At 36.6% G+C, this 23,073-nt stretch overlaps 1 pseudogene and 9 gene segments (V, D, J or C); all 10 read right to left on the reverse strand.

Annotated features, from left to right (window-relative positions):
- Nucleotides 1-2,219, reverse strand: part of LOC124396580 — a 2,937-nt pseudogene extending 718 nt beyond the window's left edge.
- Nucleotides 2,220-6,145: 3,926 nt separating this feature from the next.
- On the reverse strand, nt 6,146-6,613 carry LOC124396480. The segment is given in 2 exon segments: nt 6,146-6,468; nt 6,562-6,613. Coding segments are annotated over 2 exon segments (351 nt in total).
- A 795-nt stretch (nt 6,614-7,408) lies between these two features.
- On the reverse strand, nt 7,409-8,367 carry LOC124396492. The segment is given in 2 exon segments: nt 7,409-8,179; nt 8,279-8,367. Coding segments are annotated over 2 exon segments (351 nt in total).
- A 2,102-nt stretch (nt 8,368-10,469) lies between these two features.
- LOC124396484 lies at nt 10,470-11,488 on the reverse strand. The segment is given in 2 exon segments: nt 10,470-10,854; nt 10,948-11,488. Coding segments are annotated over 2 exon segments (351 nt in total).
- Nucleotides 11,489-11,972: 484 nt separating this feature from the next.
- On the reverse strand, nt 11,973-12,607 carry LOC124396454. The segment is given in 2 exon segments: nt 11,973-12,399; nt 12,489-12,607. Coding segments are annotated over 2 exon segments (426 nt in total).
- A 2,945-nt stretch (nt 12,608-15,552) lies between these two features.
- LOC124396448 lies at nt 15,553-16,244 on the reverse strand. The segment is given in 2 exon segments: nt 15,553-15,995; nt 16,089-16,244. Coding segments are annotated over 2 exon segments (456 nt in total).
- Nucleotides 16,245-17,144: 900 nt separating this feature from the next.
- Nucleotides 17,145-18,583, reverse strand: LOC124396461. The segment is given in 2 exon segments: nt 17,145-17,773; nt 17,862-18,583. Coding segments are annotated over 2 exon segments (372 nt in total).
- A 41-nt stretch (nt 18,584-18,624) lies between these two features.
- Nucleotides 18,625-19,195, reverse strand: LOC124396482. The segment is given in 2 exon segments: nt 18,625-18,947; nt 19,066-19,195. Coding segments are annotated over 2 exon segments (351 nt in total).
- A 1,302-nt stretch (nt 19,196-20,497) lies between these two features.
- Nucleotides 20,498-21,067, reverse strand: LOC124396487. The segment is given in 2 exon segments: nt 20,498-20,820; nt 20,938-21,067. Coding segments are annotated over 2 exon segments (351 nt in total).
- Nucleotides 21,068-22,359: 1,292 nt separating this feature from the next.
- Nucleotides 22,360-22,943, reverse strand: LOC124396477. The segment is given in 2 exon segments: nt 22,360-22,694; nt 22,788-22,943. Coding segments are annotated over 2 exon segments (351 nt in total).
- Between the last annotated feature and the right edge of the window lie 130 nt (nt 22,944-23,073).

Below are 23,073 nucleotides of genomic sequence, written 5' to 3' on the forward strand. Positions count from 1 at the left end.
AATGAATGAATTGATAAAACACTCACAGGAAGCAGCTGCCAGCAGGAGCAGTAGAGATGTAGAGAACATGGTGTGTGTTGTTTGTACTGGGGTCTTCTCTGTTCTCCAAAGTGTAACAGAGTTTAACCATCACATCACATAAATAGAGTGATGTTCAGCCCTGATACTTGGATTTGCTTATCTGCTGGTGATGGGAGGAGAATATATTTAAAACATATTTAAAAAATGAGGAGGAGATTTATCTGGAGGAGAATCAAATCAAAACAGAGTTTAGTGTTTCAAATGCAGGATTTGGTTTGCATGACACGCCCACTAGAGACGACACTCATGCTATTAACTGCTATTTTTGTAGGCATTTGCTAGCTGGTTAAAATACTGCTGCTGGCTTTATTACAGTGTGTTTCACATAAATACAGGAAGTTTTCTGATTCTGGAAAGTTTTCAGTGAAACTCTTTAAATCCTTTAATAACTGCACATAGAGAGAATATTGTTGTTATGAATGATAAAAAAAAACTTGTATCCTTAATAAATGCAAGGAAACATTACCAGGCATGTAATTGTAATATTTACCTAATATTTAATATTAAGTATGACATGATGTACACTGAAGTAATTTACTGATACTCCCAAGCACTGGTCTTGCAGTCACATTAAACATCTAACTTCTACAGCAGGTATCAATTTTAATATCCTGCTACCATGTCATTACACTTCATTCAATTACGCAAACATCCCCATTTTTCAGCACCAAAGAGAAGATCCCACCAGTACAGCCTTCAACCATGTTGCCAGTTTAATTCATGGTGCTGCTCATAGCTATGTCCTGTAAGTTCACAAGTCTGTTTAAGTCTCCATTGTTGTCCTTTGTGTAATTGTTATCGGATAAAATTTGGGAGGTACGTTTTGCAGCTGTATTTGGTGCAACTGATTTTGCTCAGCCAGGTCATGTGATTGTCGACAGCTTTGACAATTACATGTAAAGTGTCTGGTGAAAAGTTTGACTGATAGCAGCTATTGTACAAATTTCATCCGACATGCTACAGGAAAAGTGCAGTGGATTAGATTTGTAGCAGTGGAGGCACAGGGGGCACAGATTCACTGAAAAACAGGTCCAGCATCACTCAGGACACGTCCAGTAACATGGTGACACTCGGCTGTGTATTAATAAGAGTGAATGTGGAACCAGCTGAAAGAACAAAACCTCTCAGTACAACTGCGTACCTGTAGACACAAAGATACAATACCACTGAGACAATAACTGTGCTGTTCCTTAATGTTGGGAGTGAATATGTACATAATTTATTGTAGTACTGAGTTGAATTACAGTGAGATGAAGGTTGTGTATGTGTTTGTGTAGAAGTCTGACATTTTATTTTACTTTGCTTTAGTTCATCGACTTTGAGAAACAAAACCACACTAATGACTTATTTCAAACAAACAGATCTTCCACATTAGATATTCTTCTGCATCATCTAGTGTTTTTGCAGGCTGCTGTGTGAATTTGTTCTTTTCTAACCATCTAACTTGTAAAAATCTGAATGCTGCAGTAACACTTCACCTTTTTACAATGAAAGAACAATTTTCAGTCTATAAAACACCTTCATTTGTTTCTGGTTTGTAATAAAATTAGACATGAGCAGTTAATTATCCACAGAATGAGGGTGATTTTCATCTTGTGTTTGAACAGTAAAGACTTGTTCTATAAAATGCGAAGTGAAACATGTGTGTGTGTGGTTTTTCTACAGCTGCTTCCTTAGTTCCAGTCACTGTGGCTTGTCGGGCGCAGTAATAAACCGCAGTGTCCTCTGTCCTCAGACTCTTGGCCTCTAAATACTGTGTGCTTGCTGAGACGTCTTCTGTGAAGGTCAACTGGTTTTTCACAGACTCTGCATATGTTCCTCGATTGTTGCCTGTGCTCATATAGCCAAGCCATTCTAGAGCTTTCCCTGGTTTCTGTCGTATCCAGTGCATGTCATTGCTAGTCATGGAATATCCGCTTATTTTACAAGAGATCTTCACAGTTTCTCCAGGTTTCTTTACCACAGCAGGAGACTGGTCCAGTATGATCTCAGCACTGCAAAAACCTGCAAAATAAAACAATCCCAAATAATCATCAATGCATTCAATCCTACACTCATTGAGAAACACATAAAGAAGTCTCAGATACCTTGTGCTAACATGAGCATAAAATGCACTGCTGAATGACTCTCAGCCCCATAATCAAACTCTGGGATGGTTGGAAGCTCTGGAATTCAGTTGGGTGAAATGAGCTTTAACTGATCTACAAGCTGATTATTTATGCAGAGAAGATAATAACAGGACGGATTTGCATTGACGTCCTTTTACCCAATAGAGTCTGGTCTAGAATATGAACATCTACAAGCTGATTTTGCATGAGGTAATGATGAGAGTCATGTCACAGTTTACACTTTCACCAGTTTACACCAGTTCAGCTTAGTTGATTATAAAAAATTGTTGTACATGCAAGTAAACATCTAAAATTTAGATATGTTCTTCATTTTAGATATATATATAGAGAATATATAACTTTTATTTTTTCTCATAAATGTTTTCTTTATCTCTGTTTCAACACTTGTGAATATTTAATGTAAATGTGTACATTTGAGTAGATGTTTTTAGGCACTGTCTATATATAATTATATAATATAAAATATAAATGTTAAAGTTGTCTGAATTGATATGTTGGGTGTGATATTGCTGTTGTTATTCAGATGAAGTCTCTGCTCCTGGCTCTAGGAGACAATACTTGTGTCTTTTCTCATTTCAAGCAAGTGTCATGAGTTGTACCTCAGTAGAAGTGAGCTACTGCCCTCTATAGGTGAAAAAAGATTTTCACTTTGTTTTTCTTTCTTGCAGATAAGTGTTTTGGACTGAGCTGAGTGTGTGGTGCTTCTATCAATAATACCTACATCCACTTTACACAGCTCTGATTTAACAACCTGCAGTTTTGCACAGTAAAACACAGCTGCATAGTAATACACTGGGCACTCAAACCAACCAGCTTCATGTATACCATGTTCTTGAAGTTGTTTCTGGTGATTTCCAAACGTCCCTCAAGGAGTTTGGCATATACAGTTTTACTGGCATCATACCAGATAACCCCAATCCATTCCAGTGATTTTCCAGCTTCTTGTCTGATCCAGTGCATGCCAGAGCCACCAACGTTAAACCCAGATACTTTACACGAAAGACTCAGAGTTTCTCCAGGTTTTTTCACCGCTGAATCAGCAGGAATACACTCGAGACTTTTACAGTGAATACCTGCTACACAAAAGGAAAACTTATAGATAATAACCAAATGTAAAATATATTTTAAATTCATCATGAGATCTCACCAATGAAGCTGATTAGTAGCAGGAATAAGGAGAGTGAGATCTTCATGGTGAGTGTTGAGACTCTACTGCTCCAGTCAAATCAGCCGCACATTAATAATGCATGGACACACAAAACTCTGGATTTACATCATGATGTGATGATGGAATAAATGTGTAAGTCATGATGATGTAGCAGATGGGAACAGCAGCTACACATGTTTAAATTGTTTAAACACAACCATATTTCACTTGACTTTTTATCTAAGTGAAGGCAATGGATGGAGAAAGATTTTGTTGGTCATATGATTATTATAGTTATTATTCTGTGAAATAGAAAATAAAGCTGGTAAATCTGTTTTCAAAATGTTCTTTTATTCTGAATTCATTGTTCTAGAATAATCAAACAAATGACCATCATTTTTTGTTGTTAATTGTTAGAGTTGAATATGTGTTGTGTCTTGTAGACTTTCTGGTATAATGTACACTGTATGAGGTGTTTTTGTACAGGGATGTTGTTGATGTGCATCACTGTGGTTGACGAGCGCAGTAATACACAGCTGTGTCTTCAGTCTGCATGTTCTGTCCTGTTAATGTTACTGTGTTGCTGGACGTGTCTCTGGTAACCTGAAACCTGCTTTTCAGTTTCTCACTGTAGAGAGTGGCACCATTAAAACATATAACTCCGATCCACTCCAGAGTTTTTCCTGCAGGTTGTCGTATCCAGGCTGTACAGTAGGTACTTGTTACTGAATATCCAGACACTTTACAGGTCAGAGTCAGTGACTGACCAGGGGTTAATACTGTGGATCTGGTCTGGGTCAGCTCAACACAGTGACCACATGTTAAAGAAAAGCTCTTTTCATGTTGTGCTGTAAATAACCAAAACTGTATTATATGTTAAATGTAGAAACACTTACAGTGTACGGCTGCCAGCAGCAGCAGTGATGTAGAGATCATGGTGTGTGTTGAAGCAAAATCAGTAAAAGCTCTTTCTCTGTGTTGTTAAAATATGTAACAGGGAAGGACATTTGCATAAGGACACTCATTAGTAAAGTGATATTTATTCCCATTCCATGCACAGATTTGTTTCTGTGCTCTGTAAAGAGACATTTACCAATTATGGAAGAAGAATCCCGTTTTAATCAGTTTTCTGACACAGAAAATCCTTTATTTTCAAATTAATAAAAAAATTGAAAATTGATGTTCCACAATATTCAACTGTAACTGGATTAAATATAAGAAATGTTCATAAAAATAAAATATCATTAAATTGCTGTGAAATAAAGCACTGTGGTATGTGATGTTACTGAAAAACAGGAGGGTGAATTCATGGTTTTAACCGTAAAAAAACGTTTACAGTTTACGAATCATTTTAAATTAATCGAAATCTTTGTTGAAAATCATTCATGTGTCTATCATTATCTTTTATGAGGAAGTAAATGAGGGAATATTGTAGATTAGGGATAATTAATATGACAGAAGATGGGCTTTAAAAATTTTCACCAGATGTAATGAATCAGCTGCACCACTGATATTTTTGTACAGTGTTTCCTCATATTTCTGCTACTGTGGTTCGTGCACAGTAATACACAGCTGTGTCCTCTGCTGTCACACCAGAGAGTTTCAGATACGCCATGCTGTTGGAATTATCTCTGGTGATTTCTATTCTTCCTTCAAATGATTTACTATAACCAGTGCTGCTGCCATCAGTAGAGACACGTCCCATCCACACCAGTGGTTTGTTCTCCTGCTGTCTGATCCAGTGCATTTGGAAGTTTTCAAAAGTAAACCCAAATCCTCTGCAGGAGAGACTCAGTGTTTCTCCAGGTTTTTTCTGTACTGTGGTTTGTCACGACTCGAGACTTTCACATTTTACACCTGATTAAGAAATGAAAATATTCAATGAATCAGTTTTAATAGAAGACATACAGGTAAGAAAGTTAATTCCAGGTTTGAGTTGAGAACTCACTGATGAAGCTGATCAGTAGCAGGAATAAGGAGAGTGAGATCTTCATGGTGAGTGATGATGAGATTCGATTGCTCCACTCAGCTCAGCTGTACATAAATACTGCCTGGACACACATTTGCATCATGATGTCATACTGTAAGCTAGTGATTTTGACAGGAATAAAGGCATTATGAGGTAAAGCACATGTACAAGAGTTTATAGAAATGGATCATTCACTTTATGTTGTTCTTTTATTAAGGAATATGATAACAGAGAGGAGTAATACTGTACTTGCTGATGGTGTTTTATATGACTTCAAAACTGAAAAGCAGAAATGATATGGTATGGAGCAACAAGGTACAACAGCGCCCCCTATCGTTTCATAATGTGTTCACATGTGGACTAAACTGATTGATTTACAGTTCAAATTAAGTGTTTAAATTAAATTAATCTAAGTTTTCAGAATAATCCAAGTGTAAAAATGAACAAGTTCCAAATAACAATAACTTCTTTATTCTGTCAAACACCTGATTGAGGTTCAGGTGAGGAAGAAATCAGGTAAAAAGGAAGCAAATATGGACTGTTTAAATGTCATTAATGCTCCTGAACTGCAGAGATATTATTGTATTTAAATTAAGAAGCATGTTGGGAGTTTACACTTGTGCAGGACTGGTACTGTATGTGCTTGGATAAAGTTCACACAATTTATCAAAATTTTACTGTAAAATAAAACAACTAAACAGAGATTTTAAACATGATGAGCACTGTTCATGTAGGACTCTCACCAATGTTTATGAAGAAACATGACAGCACACACCATACAGATAAAATGTTCCGTTTCTTCATGTTTTTGTACAGGGATGTTGGTGATTTGTATCACTGTGAGTCTCGAGCGCAGTAATACACAGCTGTGTCTTCAGTCTGCATGTTCTGTCCTCGAATGGTAATTGTGTTAGTAGACGTGTCTCTGGAGAGGCTGAACTTATTTTTCAGTTTGTCACTGTAACCTGTGCTCCCACCAGTATGAATGTATCCAATCCATTGCAGAGTTTTTCCTGCAGGTTTTCGAATCCAATGTGTAGTATAGCTTGTAACTGAATATGAAACCTTGCAGTTGATGGAGAGACTCTGGCCTGGCTGGACTGTCATGGAAGCAGGCTGAGTCAGTTCCTCACCATGCACATCTGTGGAGGAAAACACATGGTGATATCTCACACAATATACACTGCACATTTATTGTTCTTGTAGTAAATAAATGAATTGGATAAAACACTCACAGGAAGCAGCTGCCAGCAGGAGCAGTAGAGATGTAGAGAACATGGTGTGTGTTGTTCCTACTGTGGTCTTCTCTGTTCTCCAAAGTTTAACCATCACATCACATAAATAGAGTGATGTCCAGAACTGACTCTTGAATTTGCATATTTGCTGATGAAGGAGAGAAAATGTATTATAAACATATTTAAATCATGAGGAGGAGATTCATATTATAGAGGATCAAATGTTGTCAATGACAGAAACCCTTTTTACCAAATTTTCTATTTATGAATAAATAACAGAGGAAGGATTAGATACTACATTTTAATCACATTTTTAATCAGGTTTCATTTGCAGACAGAATTTCGTTTTTCATAAAGGTGCAGTAGAAGTAAAGACATACAAACATTTCCACATTCACAAATTATTACAACTAATAATATTTACTTAGTTTTTCAAACAGTAATAAGTCTAATCAGCCTGGTTTTAAGGCACAATGATATAATAGATCTTCAACATTTTAGTTTTAAACAATGTTTTTGCTTTTATTCATTTTGCTTTCATGTTTGTCTTCTTCCTTAAGCACCAGCCAGAGATAATAAAAAGAAAAAAAAATTAGCATTTTACACAGGAATGTTGTCTGTTAATCGAGGAAGAGAAAATAAATAAAACCTCTTTTGTTTATAATAAATGTCTCTGGGGTTCATTTTCCTGCTGAGGGAATATTTACAGCTCATGAGGACGTGTATTATTGTTCACTGGCTATTCATTATGTACTTGATATAAAAAAGAATAAAAAAGGATCAAATATTTTCAATTACAGAAACCTCTTTATCAACTTTTCTCATTTATGCATTTATAACAGCTGGAATTGCACATATAGAGAAACTCACAACAAGGATTAGATACTAAATATACTCCAAATATTTTGAATCAATTTTGATTTGCAGGGTTTAGATTTTCATAAAGATGCAGCAGAAGTAAAGACAGACTTCATTTCAACATCAAAAAATTTTGATTATTCAGCCTGGTTTCATGACACACTGATATAAGACATCTGTAACATCTTCATTTTAAACAATGTCTTTGCTTTTACTTAATTTTGGTTTCAGGTTTGTCTTCAGCTTTAAGCACCAGCCAGAGATAATAAAAAGAAAGAAACTGAGCATTTTACAGAGGAATTTTACTGTAAATGGAGGAAGAGAAAAGAAATAAAACCCCTTTTGTTTATAATAAATGTCTGTGGGGTTCAGTTTCCTGCTGAGGGAATATTTACAGCTCATGAGGACGTGTTTGTGTAAGTTGTTGTACAGCTCTGCAGTCTGTTGTATTAGTGTGAGTCTCGTGCACAGTAATAAACAGCCGTGTCTTCAGCTTTCAGACTCTTCACTTCTAGATACAGCATGTTTTTATTGGTGTCTTTAGTGATGGAGAACTGGCCCTGCAGAGACTGAGCGAATGCTGTGCTAGTGCCAGTGTCAATGCGTCCAATCCACTCCAGTCCTCGTCCTGGTTTCTGACGGATCCAGTGCATCCAGTAACTGCCCACTGAGTATCCAGAGACAGTACAGGACAGAGTGACTGACTCTCCAGGTCTCTTCACAACAGAAGCAGAGGAGGTCAGGGACTGTCCATAAGAATCTGAAAGAGAAGAGAAGAACATGATTATGTTGTTATAATGTTTATAAACACAGAATGGCTCATTAAATTTAATTCTATTGATCGTGACATGAAACTTACATGAAATGAGTCCAAATAAAATCCAATGTCCTAAAATCATCTTTCTCTGAGTTGTGCTTTAATCAGATTGAAAGTGGATGGGAGTGATATCTATCACAGAGCTCACTGGAAACTAGAAGAGACAAGAACATGCTGTTTATAGCCGACTCTATTTGAATAGGGAGTGTCCATGACCACTACGGATGAATTAAATCCACAACCACAGGCTGCTCAGTGTAGAAATGAGTGTTCCAAGTAAAACCATTTTAGATATGCAGATATTTTTAATAATATAAAATTCACAGAAAAATTTATTAAAAAGATTCAAGTTAATTATAAACATTTCAAGTTAAAACAGTTTTTGTTAAGCAGGATGTCAGAGAAGGTAGATTTAATGAATTTATTTATAAAATCAAACAATAAATCACATTAATTATTTCCTGTGTAATTTGAGAGTAATGATGCTGCATGCAGTCACAGATAAATTTACAGAGAGAAACAGATTGTGATGGACTGATAAACGGTGCACAATGAGAAGAAGAAATATTTACATTTCACCAAATAGATTAAAACTAAAGTAAAAGCCTGTTTTGAAATCGATAACAGTAGAAAGTAAAGATGTTTGTGTAACAAATGTAATGAGTAAAAGAAAAGAGTTGTCTGAAAAATTCCCACCTTTGGTACAGACTGCCCTCTAGAGGTCAAACAATGTTAAAATGTTTTTGCCCAAAGCTAAATCCAGAAGCTGTGCAGGTCAGTTTATGAGACTGATCAGGTTTGATGATCACCGAATCAGACTCGATCAGTGTCTGATTCAGTCAAAATGCTTTTCTATAAGAAATAAATAATAATACTAACATTGAATGAACATTGCTAAAGTAAAGCAACTCAAAACTCTGCCTAGACCCATCTCAATAAAGGAAGGAATTACTGTTGCTGAAAATGAACACAAACTGCTGCTGTGTTTTTAAACTGAATGTTTCAGCATAAATGGTTTAAAGGCAGGATTTGGTTTGCATGACACGCCCACTAGAGATGTAAAAAAACTAAATCACAGAGGAATAGACATGAAGAGAGAATGCTTACAGTACGTTCCACATTCTCACATCATGAACTGCTATTTGTGTAGGCATTTGCTAGCAGGTCAAAATACTCCTGTTGTCTTTATTACAGTGTGTTACACAAAAACATGATGTTTCCTGGTTCTGGAAAGTTTTCAGTGAAAGTCATATCAGCTATTGTACAAACTGGATTCGACATGCTACAGGAAAAGCGATGCAGTGGATTGGACCCATTTGTAGCGGTGGAGGCACAGGGGGCACAGATTCACTGAAAAACAGGTTCAGCATCACTCAGGAAACGTCCAGTAACACGGTGACTCTCAACGGTCAGAATGTGCAGATGGAAGACACAGCTGTGTATTATTGTGTGCGATACAAAAACACAGTGATGTGCATAACCAGAGTGACTGTACAAACACCATTTCAGATCATCTTTCTAGCTTTCGTCATCATTTTTGTATTGTAAAGAAAGTACATCATAACGTTCACTTCCATTCATATATTAATTTGCTCAGTAATTTAACTTACTGTAGATCTATAATGTAAAATTGGATATGAAGAAATTGTGATTATTAATGATTATTTAAAATATCTGAGTTCTGAGGGAATATGAACAGATCATAAGGACAGGCTTTTGTAAGTTTTTGTGCAGTTCTGCAGCCTGAAAGCAGAAACATCTTTACGGAAAAACACAGTAAAGAGCGCCTCCTATCGTTCTTTAATGTGTTCACATGTGGACTAAACTGTTTCATTTACAGTTCAGTGTTTAGATTAATTTAATTTGAGGTTTCAGAATAATCCATGTGAAAAATTAAGCAAGTTGCACATAAAGATGACCTCTTCATCCTGTCAAACATTTGATGGAGATGCAGGTAAAGAAGAATGTTGGTGAAGAACTAATCAGATATGGACTGTCTACATATTCATGATGCTCCTGCACTGCAGATTTATTATTCCATTTAAATTAAGGAGCATGTTGGGAGCTGACACTTGTGCAGAACTGGTACTGTATGTGTTTGGATATACTACACACATTTTATCTAGATTTTCTGTAAAATAAAATAACCAAACAGAGTTTTAAAACATGATGAGCACCATTCACTCAGAATTTTGTCTAATGTTCATAAAGGAACACAACACAACACACACCATACTGGTTCATTTTTGTATTTCTGATGAACAGTTTTCTGTACAGGATGTTTTTGTACAGGGATGTTGGTGACGTGTCTCACTGTGAGTCTCGAGCGCAGTAATACACAGCTGTGTCTTCAGTCTGCATGTTCTGTCCTTGAATTGTTATGGTGTTAGTAGACGTGTCTCTGGAGATGCTAATCTTATTTTTCAGTTTGTCACTGTAATATAGAATTCCACCGCTGCTGATGTACCCAATCCACTTCAGAGCTTTTCCTGCAGGTTGTCGGATCCAAGCTGTGTGATAGCTCGTAACTGAATATGAAACCTTGCAGTTGATGGAGAGACTCTGGCCTGGCTGGACTGTCATGGAAGCAGGCTGAGTCAGTTCCACACCATGCACATCTGTGGAGGAAAACACATGGTGATATCTCACACAATATACACTGCACATTTATTGTTCTTGTAGTAAATGAATAAATTGGATAAAACACTCACAGGAAGCAGCTGCCAGCAGGAGCAGTAGAGATGTAGAGAACATGGTGTGTGATGTTTGTACTGGGGTCTTCTCTGTTCTCCAAAGTTTAACAGAGTTTAAGCATCACATAAATAGAGTGATGTCCAGCCCTGACTTTTTGATTTGGATATCTGCTGATGACGGGTGGACGAACATATTTAAATCATGAGGAGGAGATTTGACTTATGGAGGATTAAATCTTTTCTATGATAGAAACCTCTTTAAAAACTTTTTTTAATTTATACACAAATAACAGTTGTTTTCTCAGTTCTGATTGGGCAGAAAGTGTTTTTTTTTTTTTTTTTGTTAAATAAATGTATGTTGGTCCTTTTCAAATTTGTCTAATATCTTTGTTTAAGTTTCTGGGTTTTTTTTTTTTCGTCTTTCCACTTTTTTCTTTTCAGTTTCTTTTCTCACTTTTTATTATTCATATCTTACATTTCTTTCCCTTTTTCTTTAACCTCAGGCAGAATCCTACAAAGGTGCAAAGAAGAGCAGAGTCAAAAAAACAGGTCTTAAGTGTCCTAAACAGCAGGTGCAGCTAATCCAGGATAATGAGACTAAAGGATTCTGGGTAATCGATTTTTCCAGCATGGCCACTCCCACTGTGTGCTGCTGTCGCCCCCTGCTGGCTGCTGGATCTTCTAAAGTGACTATAACAGAAAAAGTAGATATGCTTCCCTGTTATAGAGAAAACACTTACTGTATGTTCTCACGTCATTATCTGCTATTTGAGTAACATTTACTAGCAGGTCTGAATATTCCTGCTACTTTTATTACAGTGCCTTTATTAGCAGATGCTGCTGTCTAGAGGAATGAACATTTCAACACTGCAAATTCCAGAAGAAATGATATACAAGGTTCTTTCTGTAAAAAAAATAAAATAAAATAAAATAAACAGATGAAGCAGCAACACACATCAAGAAATAATTGATTCCAAATCTTGTGTCTAAAAGATTATTTCAGTTGAACAGCGAAAAAAAAAAAAAAAGATTAGACCTGGAAATATATATTTTTAAACAGATTTAGATCAATAATAGTCGTGTCTCATGATCATTCTGTTATAATGTACACTGTATGAGGAATTTTTGTACAGGGATGTTGTTGATGTGTATCACTGCGTGGTTCACGAGCGCAGTAATACACAGCTGTGTCTTCAGTCTGCATGTTCTGTCCTGTTAATGTTACTGTGCTGCTGGACGTGTCTCTGGTAACCTGAAACCTGCTTTTCAGTTTCTCACTGTAGAAAGTTCTACCATCACCACATATCTGTCCAACCCACTGCAGAGTTTTTCCTGCAGGTTGTCGTATCCAGTGTGTACAGTAGCTGCTATCAGTTACTGAATATCCAGACACTTTACAGGTCAGAGTCAGTGACTGACAAGGGGTTAATACTGTGGATCTGATCTGGATCAGCTCAACACAGAGACCACCTGTTAAAGAAAAGTAATTTTCATGTTATAAAAGCAAAAAGCTGTAAATAACCAAAACTGTATTATGTGTTAAATGTAGAAACACTTACAGTGTACGGCTGCCAGCAGCAGCAGCAGTAGTGATGTAGAGATCATGGTGTGTGTTGAAGCAGAATCAGTAAAAGCTCTTGGTCTGTGTTGCTTAAATATATAACAGAGAAGGACATTTGCATAAAGACACTCCTTATCTTAGGTGATATTTAATAGGGATGTTTTCTCATATAGACAAATCCATCTCTCTAATGTCTAATCTGCCATTGTACATATGCAGTAATCAGACAGTTTATACAGCGGGGAAAATAAGTATTTGACACATCAGCATTTTTATCATTAAGGGAATTTCCAAGTGGGATTTTGACACAAAATTTCCACCAGATGTAGCCATCAAGCCATCTATTGAATTCATACAAAGAAATCAGAACATTTAAGTATACAAGTTGAGTCATAATAAATTAAGTGAAATGACACAGGGAATAAGTATTGAACACATGAAGACAACAAGGTGTAAAATGGCATAGAAAGCCAGAAAATCACCTGAAATCTGTCAGTATTGAGAAAGAAACCCTGCCCCCCCATCAGTACTAATTGATATCAGTTGCTGTAGTCCTAATTGATGGACTATAAAGGCTTCTCATTACCCAGGATGCACACAGGAAAGACTTCATGATGGGTAAAAGCAAAGAACTCTCTCAAGATCTTCTTAATCTTATCGTTGAAAAGCATTTTGATGAAAATGATTATAGGCGCATTTCCAGAATGCTGAATGTTTCTGTCAGCACTGTGAGGGCCATTATCCAGAAATAGAAAGAGCGTCAGTTCACCATAAACCGGCCACGATCAGGTGTTTCACGTAAGATCCCTGTCCAAGGAGTCCAAAGACTAATCAGGAGAGTTCGCCAAGAGACAAGAACAACTCGGGCAGAACTTCAGAAAGACCTTGCATCAGCAGGTACTGTTGTTTCAAAAAAAACTATAAGCAATGCACTGAACCGCATTGGCATCCATGCATGCTCACCACGCAAGACTCCATTGCTGAACAAAAAGCATGCTGAGGCTCGGTTAAAGTTTGCGAAAGAGCATTTGGAGAAGCCTGTGGATTGATGGGAGACTATAGTATGGTGAGATGAAAGCAAAATTGAACTTTTGGCAGTCATTCTACACACCATATTTGGAGAAGAAATGGCACTGCCCACCACCCCAAGAACACCATACCAACGGTTAAGTTTGGGGGTGGAAGCATCATGGTTTGTAGCTGCTTTTCAGCAAGGGGTACTGGAAGACTTCATATTATTGAAGGCAGGATGAATGGAGAAATGTACCGGGACATTCTGGATAAAAATCTGCTGCCATCTACCAGAAAGCTGAAAATTAAGAGAGGGTGGACATTTCAGCAAGATACTGATCCCAAACACAAGGCCAAGGAAACAATGAAGTGGTTTCAAAGAAAGAAAATCAAGTTGCTTGAATGGCCCAGTCAATCACCTGACATAAATCCCATAGAAAATCTGTGGAGAGAACTGAAGATCAAAGTTCATAAAAGAGGCCCCAGGAACCTTCAAGATTTAAAGACCATTTGTGTGGAAGAATGGGCCAGAATCACTCCTGAGCAATGCAGACGACTGATCTCTCCATACAAGAGGCATCCAGAAGCTGTAATCACCAACAAAGGCTTTTCTACAAAGTATTAAATAGTGTGTTCAATACTTGTTCCCTGTCTCATTTCACTTTATTTATTATGACTCAACTTGTATACTTAAATGTTTTGATTTCTTTGTATGAATTCAGTATTTGGCTTGATGGCTACATCTGGTGGAAATTTTGTGTCAATAGCCCACTTAGTAATCCCCTTACTGAAAAAAATGCTGAAGAGTCAAATACTTATTTTCCACAATGTAACTGTTGTATTCTCAGTTCTTAGGCTATAAGGTTTATATCTGCATGGCTCTCCACATAAACAGATTCAAAGTTTGTGTAATTGTTTGGCATGGTGAGGTTTCTATGATGAGATGTTTATTCAGTCTGCATGGAAGGAAAGGAGAGAAACCGGTTAGATTTTTCAGTTATTTTTTTTCCCTCATTTTCCCACCACCTCTAACCTCAGGCAAAATCCTGACCAATCACCCCTCTATAACGGTATGACAAAAGACAGAATGAAATTCAGGTCTGAAGTAGCCTAAATGGCAGGTGCAGCCAATCCTGTTTAATAAACATCGAGATTTCTGGGTAGTTAAGTTCTCCCACATGACCTCTCGCTCTCTCTCTCTCTCTCTCTCGATTAGAGATGTGTATCAGGATTGAGAAATCTATTAGTTTGTTTTTTAATGAACTGCCAGAGCTCCAGTTCACACACCATAAATCACACTGCTGCCATTTCGACCTCTGGAGGCCACTACCATTTTAGGGATACACGTGGATTTTAGGAGCAGTAAATATGTAGAGATATTCTTATTCTGTCTCTGTGTGTTGTAGTGTTAGTACAGCTGCTTCCCCAGATCCAGTCATTGTCTCTCCTTATATGCAGTAATAATCCACATTATCTTCTGTCCTCAGACTGCTGGCTTCTAAGTGCATGTTGTGACATTTTTAGAGAGGAGAAATTGCCCTTTCATGGAGTTTGTATTTGTGGGTTCATCTGTTGAACCAGAATTCACAGATCCAATCTATTCTCTATCTTTCTATGGCTTCTGTGTATCCACTGCATGAAATAGTCAGTCATATTAAAGCCATAAACTGTATCCTACAGAAGATGTTTTCCAGCTCTTTACTACAGCAGGAGACTGGTCCAGTCTAATCTTCTCACTGCTGTTATCTAGCAGAAATACATAACAATCGAAGATAATCATCATGAACACATAGAAGAGATCCTCAGTGGAGAAATATGTGTTCATATGTGAACTAAAATACTTGTTTTACAGTTCAGTGTTTATATTAATTTCATTTGATTTGTGCAGGACTGGTATTGTATGTTTGGAAATGGTTCACACATTTTATCTAGATCTTTCTGTAAAATAAAATAACCACACAGAGTTTTAAAACATGATAAGCACTGTTCACTCAGAACTTTGTCTACTGTTTATGAGGGAACATGACACAACACACAGCAAACTGATAAAATGCTGTATTTCTGATTTTGTGAAAGAACAGTTATTGTTTATGAACAGTAGACTTGTGAGTAAGTGTTGTGTCTTGTGTTGATTCTGTTATAATGTACACTGTACAGGATGTTTTTGTACAGGGATGTTGGTGATGTGTATCACTGTGTCTCCGAGCGCAGTAATACACAGCTGTGTCTTCAGTCTGCATGTTCTGTCCTCGAATTGTTACTGTGTTAGTAGACGTGTCAGTGGAGAGACTGAACTTATTTTTCAGTTTGTCACTATAATAGGTAGTCCCACCAGCAATATATCCAATCCACTCCAGAGCTTTTCCTGCAGGTTGTCGGATAAAAGCTGTATAATAGCTCGTAACTGAATATGAAACCTTGCAGTTGATGGAGAGACTCTGGCCTGGCTGGACTGTCATGGAAGCAGGCTGAGTCAGTTCCTCACCATGCACATCTGTGGAGGAAAACACATGGTGATCTCTCACACAATATACACTGCACATTTATTGTTCTTGTAGTAAATGAATGAATTGGATAAAACACTCACAGGAAGCAGCTGCCAGCAGGAGCAGTAGAGATGTAGAGAACATGGTGTGTGGTGTTTGTACTGGGGTCTTCTCTGTTCTCCAAAGTTTAACAGAGTTTAACCTTCACATCACATAAATAGAGTGATGTCCAGCCCTGATACTTGGATTTGCTTATCTGCTGATGATGGGAGGAGAATATATTTAAATCATATTTAAATCATGGGGAGGAGATTCATCTTATGAAGGATCAAATCAAAGACAAAGTTTAGTGTTTTATTAAGGTGCATTAAAATATAAAGATAAAGATAAAGATACTACTTTCCATGCCAATGTAAAACATGTTGAAAATCACTGAATTTAAGAACTATTTACTTACTAATTCAACTAACAGTGTGGATTATTCAGCCTGGTTTCATGACACTGATAATAATAATACATCTGCAATGTCTTATTTTTAAACTGTTTTTGCTTCATTTTGCTTTCATGTTTCTCTTCAGCCTTAACCCCCAGCCAGAGATAATAACAAGAAATAACGGACTTTTACAGAGGAATTTTGGACATTTATATATAAATTAGACAATCTGTCATCTTGCTCCTTATAACATTTTCCATGAAATCAGGATCTAAAACAGATGTGTTTGAACAGACTGCACTTCTCATATGGATCCAAATCCTTTTCAGTTTCAATAACGTGAATAAATAAATAAATAAATAAATAAATAAATAAATAAATAAATAAATAAATAAATAAATAAATAAAAAGGATAGATAGATAGATAGATAGATAGATAGATAGATAGATAGATAGATAGATAGATAGATAGATAGATAGATAGATAGATAGATATCCAAGTTGCTTTATTTTTTTCTAAACTTTTTTAATTGACAAACCAAAGGCTCAAGAGGGAACAACTATTTATATCTTTGATGATAGAAGTAATAACAGGAACTCATGTATTCTGCAGATGTTCCACAAAACTGTAAATGGATAAAATGTATAAAAATAAAACATCACCAAAGTGCTGTGAAATAAAGCTCTTTGGGATGTGATGTTACTGAAAACATGAAGGTGAATTCCGGGTGTTAGTAAATCGACTTTACATCAAGCCACATCACATGACACAATCACATGATTTCTTTAAACAGCACATACAAGTGTATATTCTTGATTTAGGGTAAATTTTTTATTGATCTAAATCTTTGTTGAAAATCATTCATGTTACTGTGAGTATCTATCATGAGGAACTAAATGAGGGAATATTGTACATTACAGATAATTAATTTTAAACAAAAAATGAGCTCTAAAATCTCTCTAAAAGCTCTTCAACACCAGATGTAATGAATCAGCTGCACCACTGATGTTTTTGTACAGTGTTTCCTCATATTTCTGCTACTGTGCTTCGTGAGCAGTAATACACAGCTGTGTCCTCTGCTGTCACACCAGAGAGTTTCAGATACACCATGCTGTTGGAATTATCTCTGGTGATTTCTATTCTTCCTGTGAAGGAATTAGCATAGTTATTGCCATTTCCACCTGACCAAACACGTCCCATCCACACCAGTGGTTTGTTCTCCTGCTGTCTGATCCAGTGCATGTCGTAGCTTCCAAAAGTAAACCCAGATCCTCTGCAGGAGAGACTCAGTGTTTCTCCAGGTTTCTTCAGCACTGAGGTTTGTAACGACTCGAGACTTTGACATTTCATACCTGCTGAAGAAAGTAAAATATTCAGTGAATCAGTTTTAAAACAGAAACAGATAAAGGAGTAAATCCCAGGTTTGAGTTGAGAACTCACTGATGAAGCTGATCAGTAGCAGGAGTAAAGAGAGTGAGATCTTCATGGTGAGTGTTGATGAGACTCTACTGCTCAACTCAGCTCAGCTGCACATAAATACTGCATGGACAAAAATTTGCATCATGACGTCATCCTTGAAGAGAAAAACTATTTTCTCAGGAATAAGACATTATGAGATAAAGCACATGTACAAGAGTTTTATAAAAATGGATTCACTTTATTTTTTTATTAATGAATTTCATGATGATGTCAGGGAGAAGTAATGCGATACTTGCTGCTGGTGTTTTTTATGACTTCAAAACTGAAATGCAGAAATTATATATTTGTATGGAGCGACACAGTACAACAGCGCCTCCTATTGTCCCATAGTGTGTTCACAAAAACTGGACATAGTGGACTAAACTGTTTCTTTTACAGTTCAGTGTTTAGATTTATTTAATTTAAACTTTCAGAGTAATCCAAGTGAAAAAATAAACAAGTTGCACATAATGATAACCTCTTTATCTTTTCAAACAAATAATGGAGATGCAGGTAAAGAAGATTTCAGGTGAAGTAATCAGATATGGACTGTCAAATGTCCATGATCCTCCTGCACTGCAGAATTATTATTATATTTAAATGAAGGAGCATGTTGGGAGTTAACACTTGTGCATGCCTGGAACTGTATGTGATTATGAGCACTGTTCACTCAGGACTTTTCCCCAATTTTCATGAAGGAACATGACAACACACACCAAACTGATAAAATGTTTTTGTACAGGGATGTTGGTGATGTGTATCACTGTGTGTAACAAGCGCAGTAATACACAGCTGTGTCTTCAGTCTGCATGTTCTGTCCTTGAATTGTTATTGTGTTTGTAGACGTGTCTCTGGAGATGCTGAACTTATTTTTCAGTTTGTCACTGTAACCTGTGCTCCCACCAGTATAAATGTTTCCAATCCATTCCAGAGTTTTTCCTGCAGGTTGTCGGATAAAAGCTGTATAATAGCTCGTAACTGAATATGAAACCTTGCAGTTGATGGAGAGACTCTGGCCTGGCTGGACTGTCATGGAAGCAGGCTGAGTCAGTTCCACACCATGCACATCTGTGGAGGAAAACACATGGTGAAATCTCACACAATATACACTGCACATATACATTATATGTTATACAATACATTTATTGTTCTTGTAGTAAATTAATGAATTGGATAAAGCACTCACAGGAAGCAGCTGCCAGCAGGAGCAGTAGAGATGTAGAGAACATGGTGTGTGTTGTTCTCTGTTCTCCAACGTTTAACAGAGTTTAACCATTACATCACATAAATAGAGTGATGTCCAGCCCTGATGCTTGGATTTGCTTATCTGCTGATAACGGTTGGAGAACATATTCAAAACATATTTAAATCAAAAGAAGGAGATTCATCTTTTGAAGGATAAAACAATTTTCATGACAGAAACCACTTTATCAGCTTTTCTCAATTTATACACCAATAACTGTATTCTCAGTTCTCAGAAAGTTCTGGCTATATCGTTTATATATGCATGGCTCGCCACATAAACAGATTAAAAGTCTGTGTAATTGTTGGTTTGGTGAGGTTTCTATGATGAGATGTTTAATCATTCTGCATGGAAGGAGTCTCGAGTGTGAGGACTTGGTATCAGTAAAAGGTAAAGCTGTAAATAAATGTATAGAAAGTATTTATGATAGAAGGTTTTCTAGTTTCATAGTAACAAAAAAACGACACCGTTACGAGAGAGTAAAAGGAGAGAGGCTGGTGAGGGATCAGCTGTTGATACTGATATAACACAAGTGATAAATGTAACTAATGCTTTGTGAAAGAGAAGTAGAAAATGTTGTCTTGAATTATAAATAAATGCATTGTTCCCAAAATGGTGTGATAGAAGAGAAACACTGATACAGGACTGTTTATTGTGAAATCAGTCACAGAGTAAAAAACCTGTACTTGTAAGAAAAAGGTTTGGGGAAGGATTTGTGAATGTTGTCTTTTTTCAGTTGTGTAATTTCTTTGCATCATGACGTCATCCTTGTGAAGAGAAAGTGAACAAGTGATTTTGTCAGGAATAAAGGCATTATGAGGTACAGCACATGTACAAGAGTTTATAGAAAATGCTTCTTTACTTCACTTTGTTCTTCTATTAATGAATTCTATTAAGATGACAGGGAGGAGCAATGCTGTAGTTGCTGATGGTGTTTTTATATGACTGCAAAACTGAAAAACAGAAATGTTATAATGGCAACACAATACAACAGCGCCTCCTATTGTTCTATAGTGTGTTCATATGTGAACTAAAACATTTGTTTAACAGTTCAGTGTTTAGATTAATTTCATTTGATTTGTGCAGGACTGGTACTGTATGTGTTTGGAAATGGTTCACACATTTTATCTAGATTTTTCTGTAAAATAAAATAACCACACAGAGTTTTAAAACATGATGAGCACTGTTTACTCAGAACTTTGTCTACTGTTTATGAGGCAACATGACACAACACACACCAAACTGATAAAATGCTGTATTTCTGATTTTGTGGAAGAACAGTTATTGTTTATGAACAGTAGACTTGTAAGTAAGTGTTGTGTCTTGTGTTGATTCTGTTATAATGTACACAGTACAGGATGTTTTTGTACAGGGATGTTGGTGATGTGTATCACTGTGTGTAACAAGCGCAGTAATACACAGCTGTGTCTTCAGTCTGCATGTTCTGTCCTTGAATTGTTATTGTGTTTGTAGACGTGTCTCTGGAGATGCTGAACTTATTTTTCAGTTTGTCACTGTAACCTGTGCTCCCACCAGTATAAATGTTTCCAATCCATTCCAGAGTTTTTCCTGCAGGTTGTCGGATAAAAGCTGTATAATAGCTCGTAACTGAATATGAAACCTTGCAGTTGATGGAGAGACTCTGGCCTGGCTGGACTGTCATGGAAGCAGGCTGAGTCAGTTCCACACCATGCACATCTGTGGAGGATAACACAAGTAAAATCTCACACAATATACACTGCACATATACATTATATGTTATACAATACATTTATTGTTCTTGTAGTAAATTAATGAATTGGATAAAACACTCACAGGAAGCAGCTGCCAGCAGGAGCAGTAGAGATGTAGAGAACATGGTGTGTGTTGTTCTCTGTTCTCCAACGTTTAACAGAGTTTAACCATTACATCACATAAATAGAGTGATGTCCAGCCCTGATGCTTGGATTTGCTTATCTGCTGATAACGGTTGGAGAACATATTCAAAACATATTTAAATCAAAAGAAGGAGATTCATCTTTTGAAGGATAAAACAATTTTCATGACAGAAACCACTTTATCAGCTTTTCTCAATTTATACACCAATAACTGTATTCTCAGTTCTCAGAAAGTTCTGGCTATATCGTTTATATATGCATGGCTCGCCACATAAACAGATTAAAAGTCTGTGTAATTGTTGGTTTGGTGAGGTTTCTATGATGAGATGTTTAATCATTCTGCATGGAAGGAGTCTCGAGTGTGAGGACTTGGTATCAGTAAAAGGTAAAGCTGTAAATAAATGTATAGAAAGTATTTATGATAGAAGGTTTTCTAGTTTCATAGTAACAAAAAAAGACACCGTTACGAGAGAGTAAAAGGAGAGAGGCTGGTGAGGGATCAGCTGTTGATACTGATATAACACAAGTGATAAATGTAACTAATGCTTTGTGAAAGAGAAGTAGAAAATGTTGTCTTGAATTATAAATAAATGCATTGTTCCCAAAATGGTGTGATAGAAGAGAAACACTGATACAAGACTGTTTATTGTGAAATCAGTCACAGAGTAAAAAACCTGTACTTGTAAGAAAAAGGTTTGGGGAAGGATTTGTGAATGTTGTCTTTTCAGTTGTGTAATTTCTTTGCATCATGACGTCATCCTTGTGAAGAGAAAGTGAACAAGTGATTTTGTCAGGAATAAAGGCATTATGAGGTAAAGCACATGTACAAGAGTTTATAGAAATTGCTTCTTCACTTCACTTTGTTCTTCTATTAATGAATTCTATTAAGATGACAGGGAGCAATGCTGTAGTTGCTGATGGTGTTTTTATATGACTGCAAAACTGAAAAACAGAAATGTTATAATGCATAAATATAAACACAATACAACAGCGCCTCCTGTCGATCTACAGTGTGTTCATATGTAAACTAAAATATTTGTTTTACAGTTCAGTGTTTAGATTATTTTCATTTGATTTGTGCAGGACTGGTACTGTATGTGTTTGGAAATGGTTCACACATTTTATCTAGATTTTTCTGTAAAATTAAATAACCACACAAAGTTTTAAAACATGATGAGCACTGTTTACTCAGAACTTTGTCCACTGTTCATGAGGGAACATGACAGAAAACACACCAAACTGATAAAATGCTGTATTTCTGATTTTGTGGAAGAACAGTTATTGTTTATGAACAGTAGACTTGTAACTAAGTGTTATGTTTAGTGTTGATTCTGTTATAATGTAAACTGTACAGGATGTTTTTGTACAGGGATGTTGGTGATGTGTATCACTGTGTGTAACGAGCGCAGTAATACACAGCTGTGTCTTCAGTCTGCATGTTCTGTCCTTGAATTGTTATGGTGTTTGTAGACGTGTCTCTGGAGATGCTGAACTTATTTTTCAGTTTGTCACTGTAACCTGTGCTCCCACCAGTATAAATGTTTCCAATCCACTCCAGAGTTTTTCCTGCAGGTTGTCGGATAAAAGCTGTATAATAGCTCGTAACTGAATATGAAACCTTGCAGTTGATGGAGAGACTCTGGCCTGGCTGGACTGTCATGGAAGCAGGCTGAGTCAGTTCCTCACCATGCACATCTGTGGAGGAAAACACATGGTGATATCTCACACAATATACACTGCACATTTATTGTTCTTGTAGTAAATGAATGAATTGGATAAAACACTCACAGGAAGCAGCTGCCAGCAGGAGCAGTAGAGATGTAGAGAACATGGTGTGTGGTGTTTGTACTGGGGTCTTCTCTGTTCTCCAAAGTTTAACAGAGTTTAACCTTCACATCACATAAATAGAGTGATGTCCAGCCCTGATACTTGGATTTGCTTATCTGCTGATGATGGGAGGAGAATATATTTAAATCATATTTAAATCATGGGGAGGAGATTCATCTTATGAAGGATCAAATCAAAGACAAAGTTTAGTGTTTTATTAAGGTGCATTAAAATATAAAGATAAAGA

Source organism: Silurus meridionalis, chromosome 14 (genome assembly GCF_014805685.1).
Source record: "Silurus meridionalis isolate SWU-2019-XX chromosome 14, ASM1480568v1, whole genome shotgun sequence".
Taxonomy (NCBI): Eukaryota; Metazoa; Chordata; class Actinopteri; order Siluriformes; family Siluridae; genus Silurus; species Silurus meridionalis.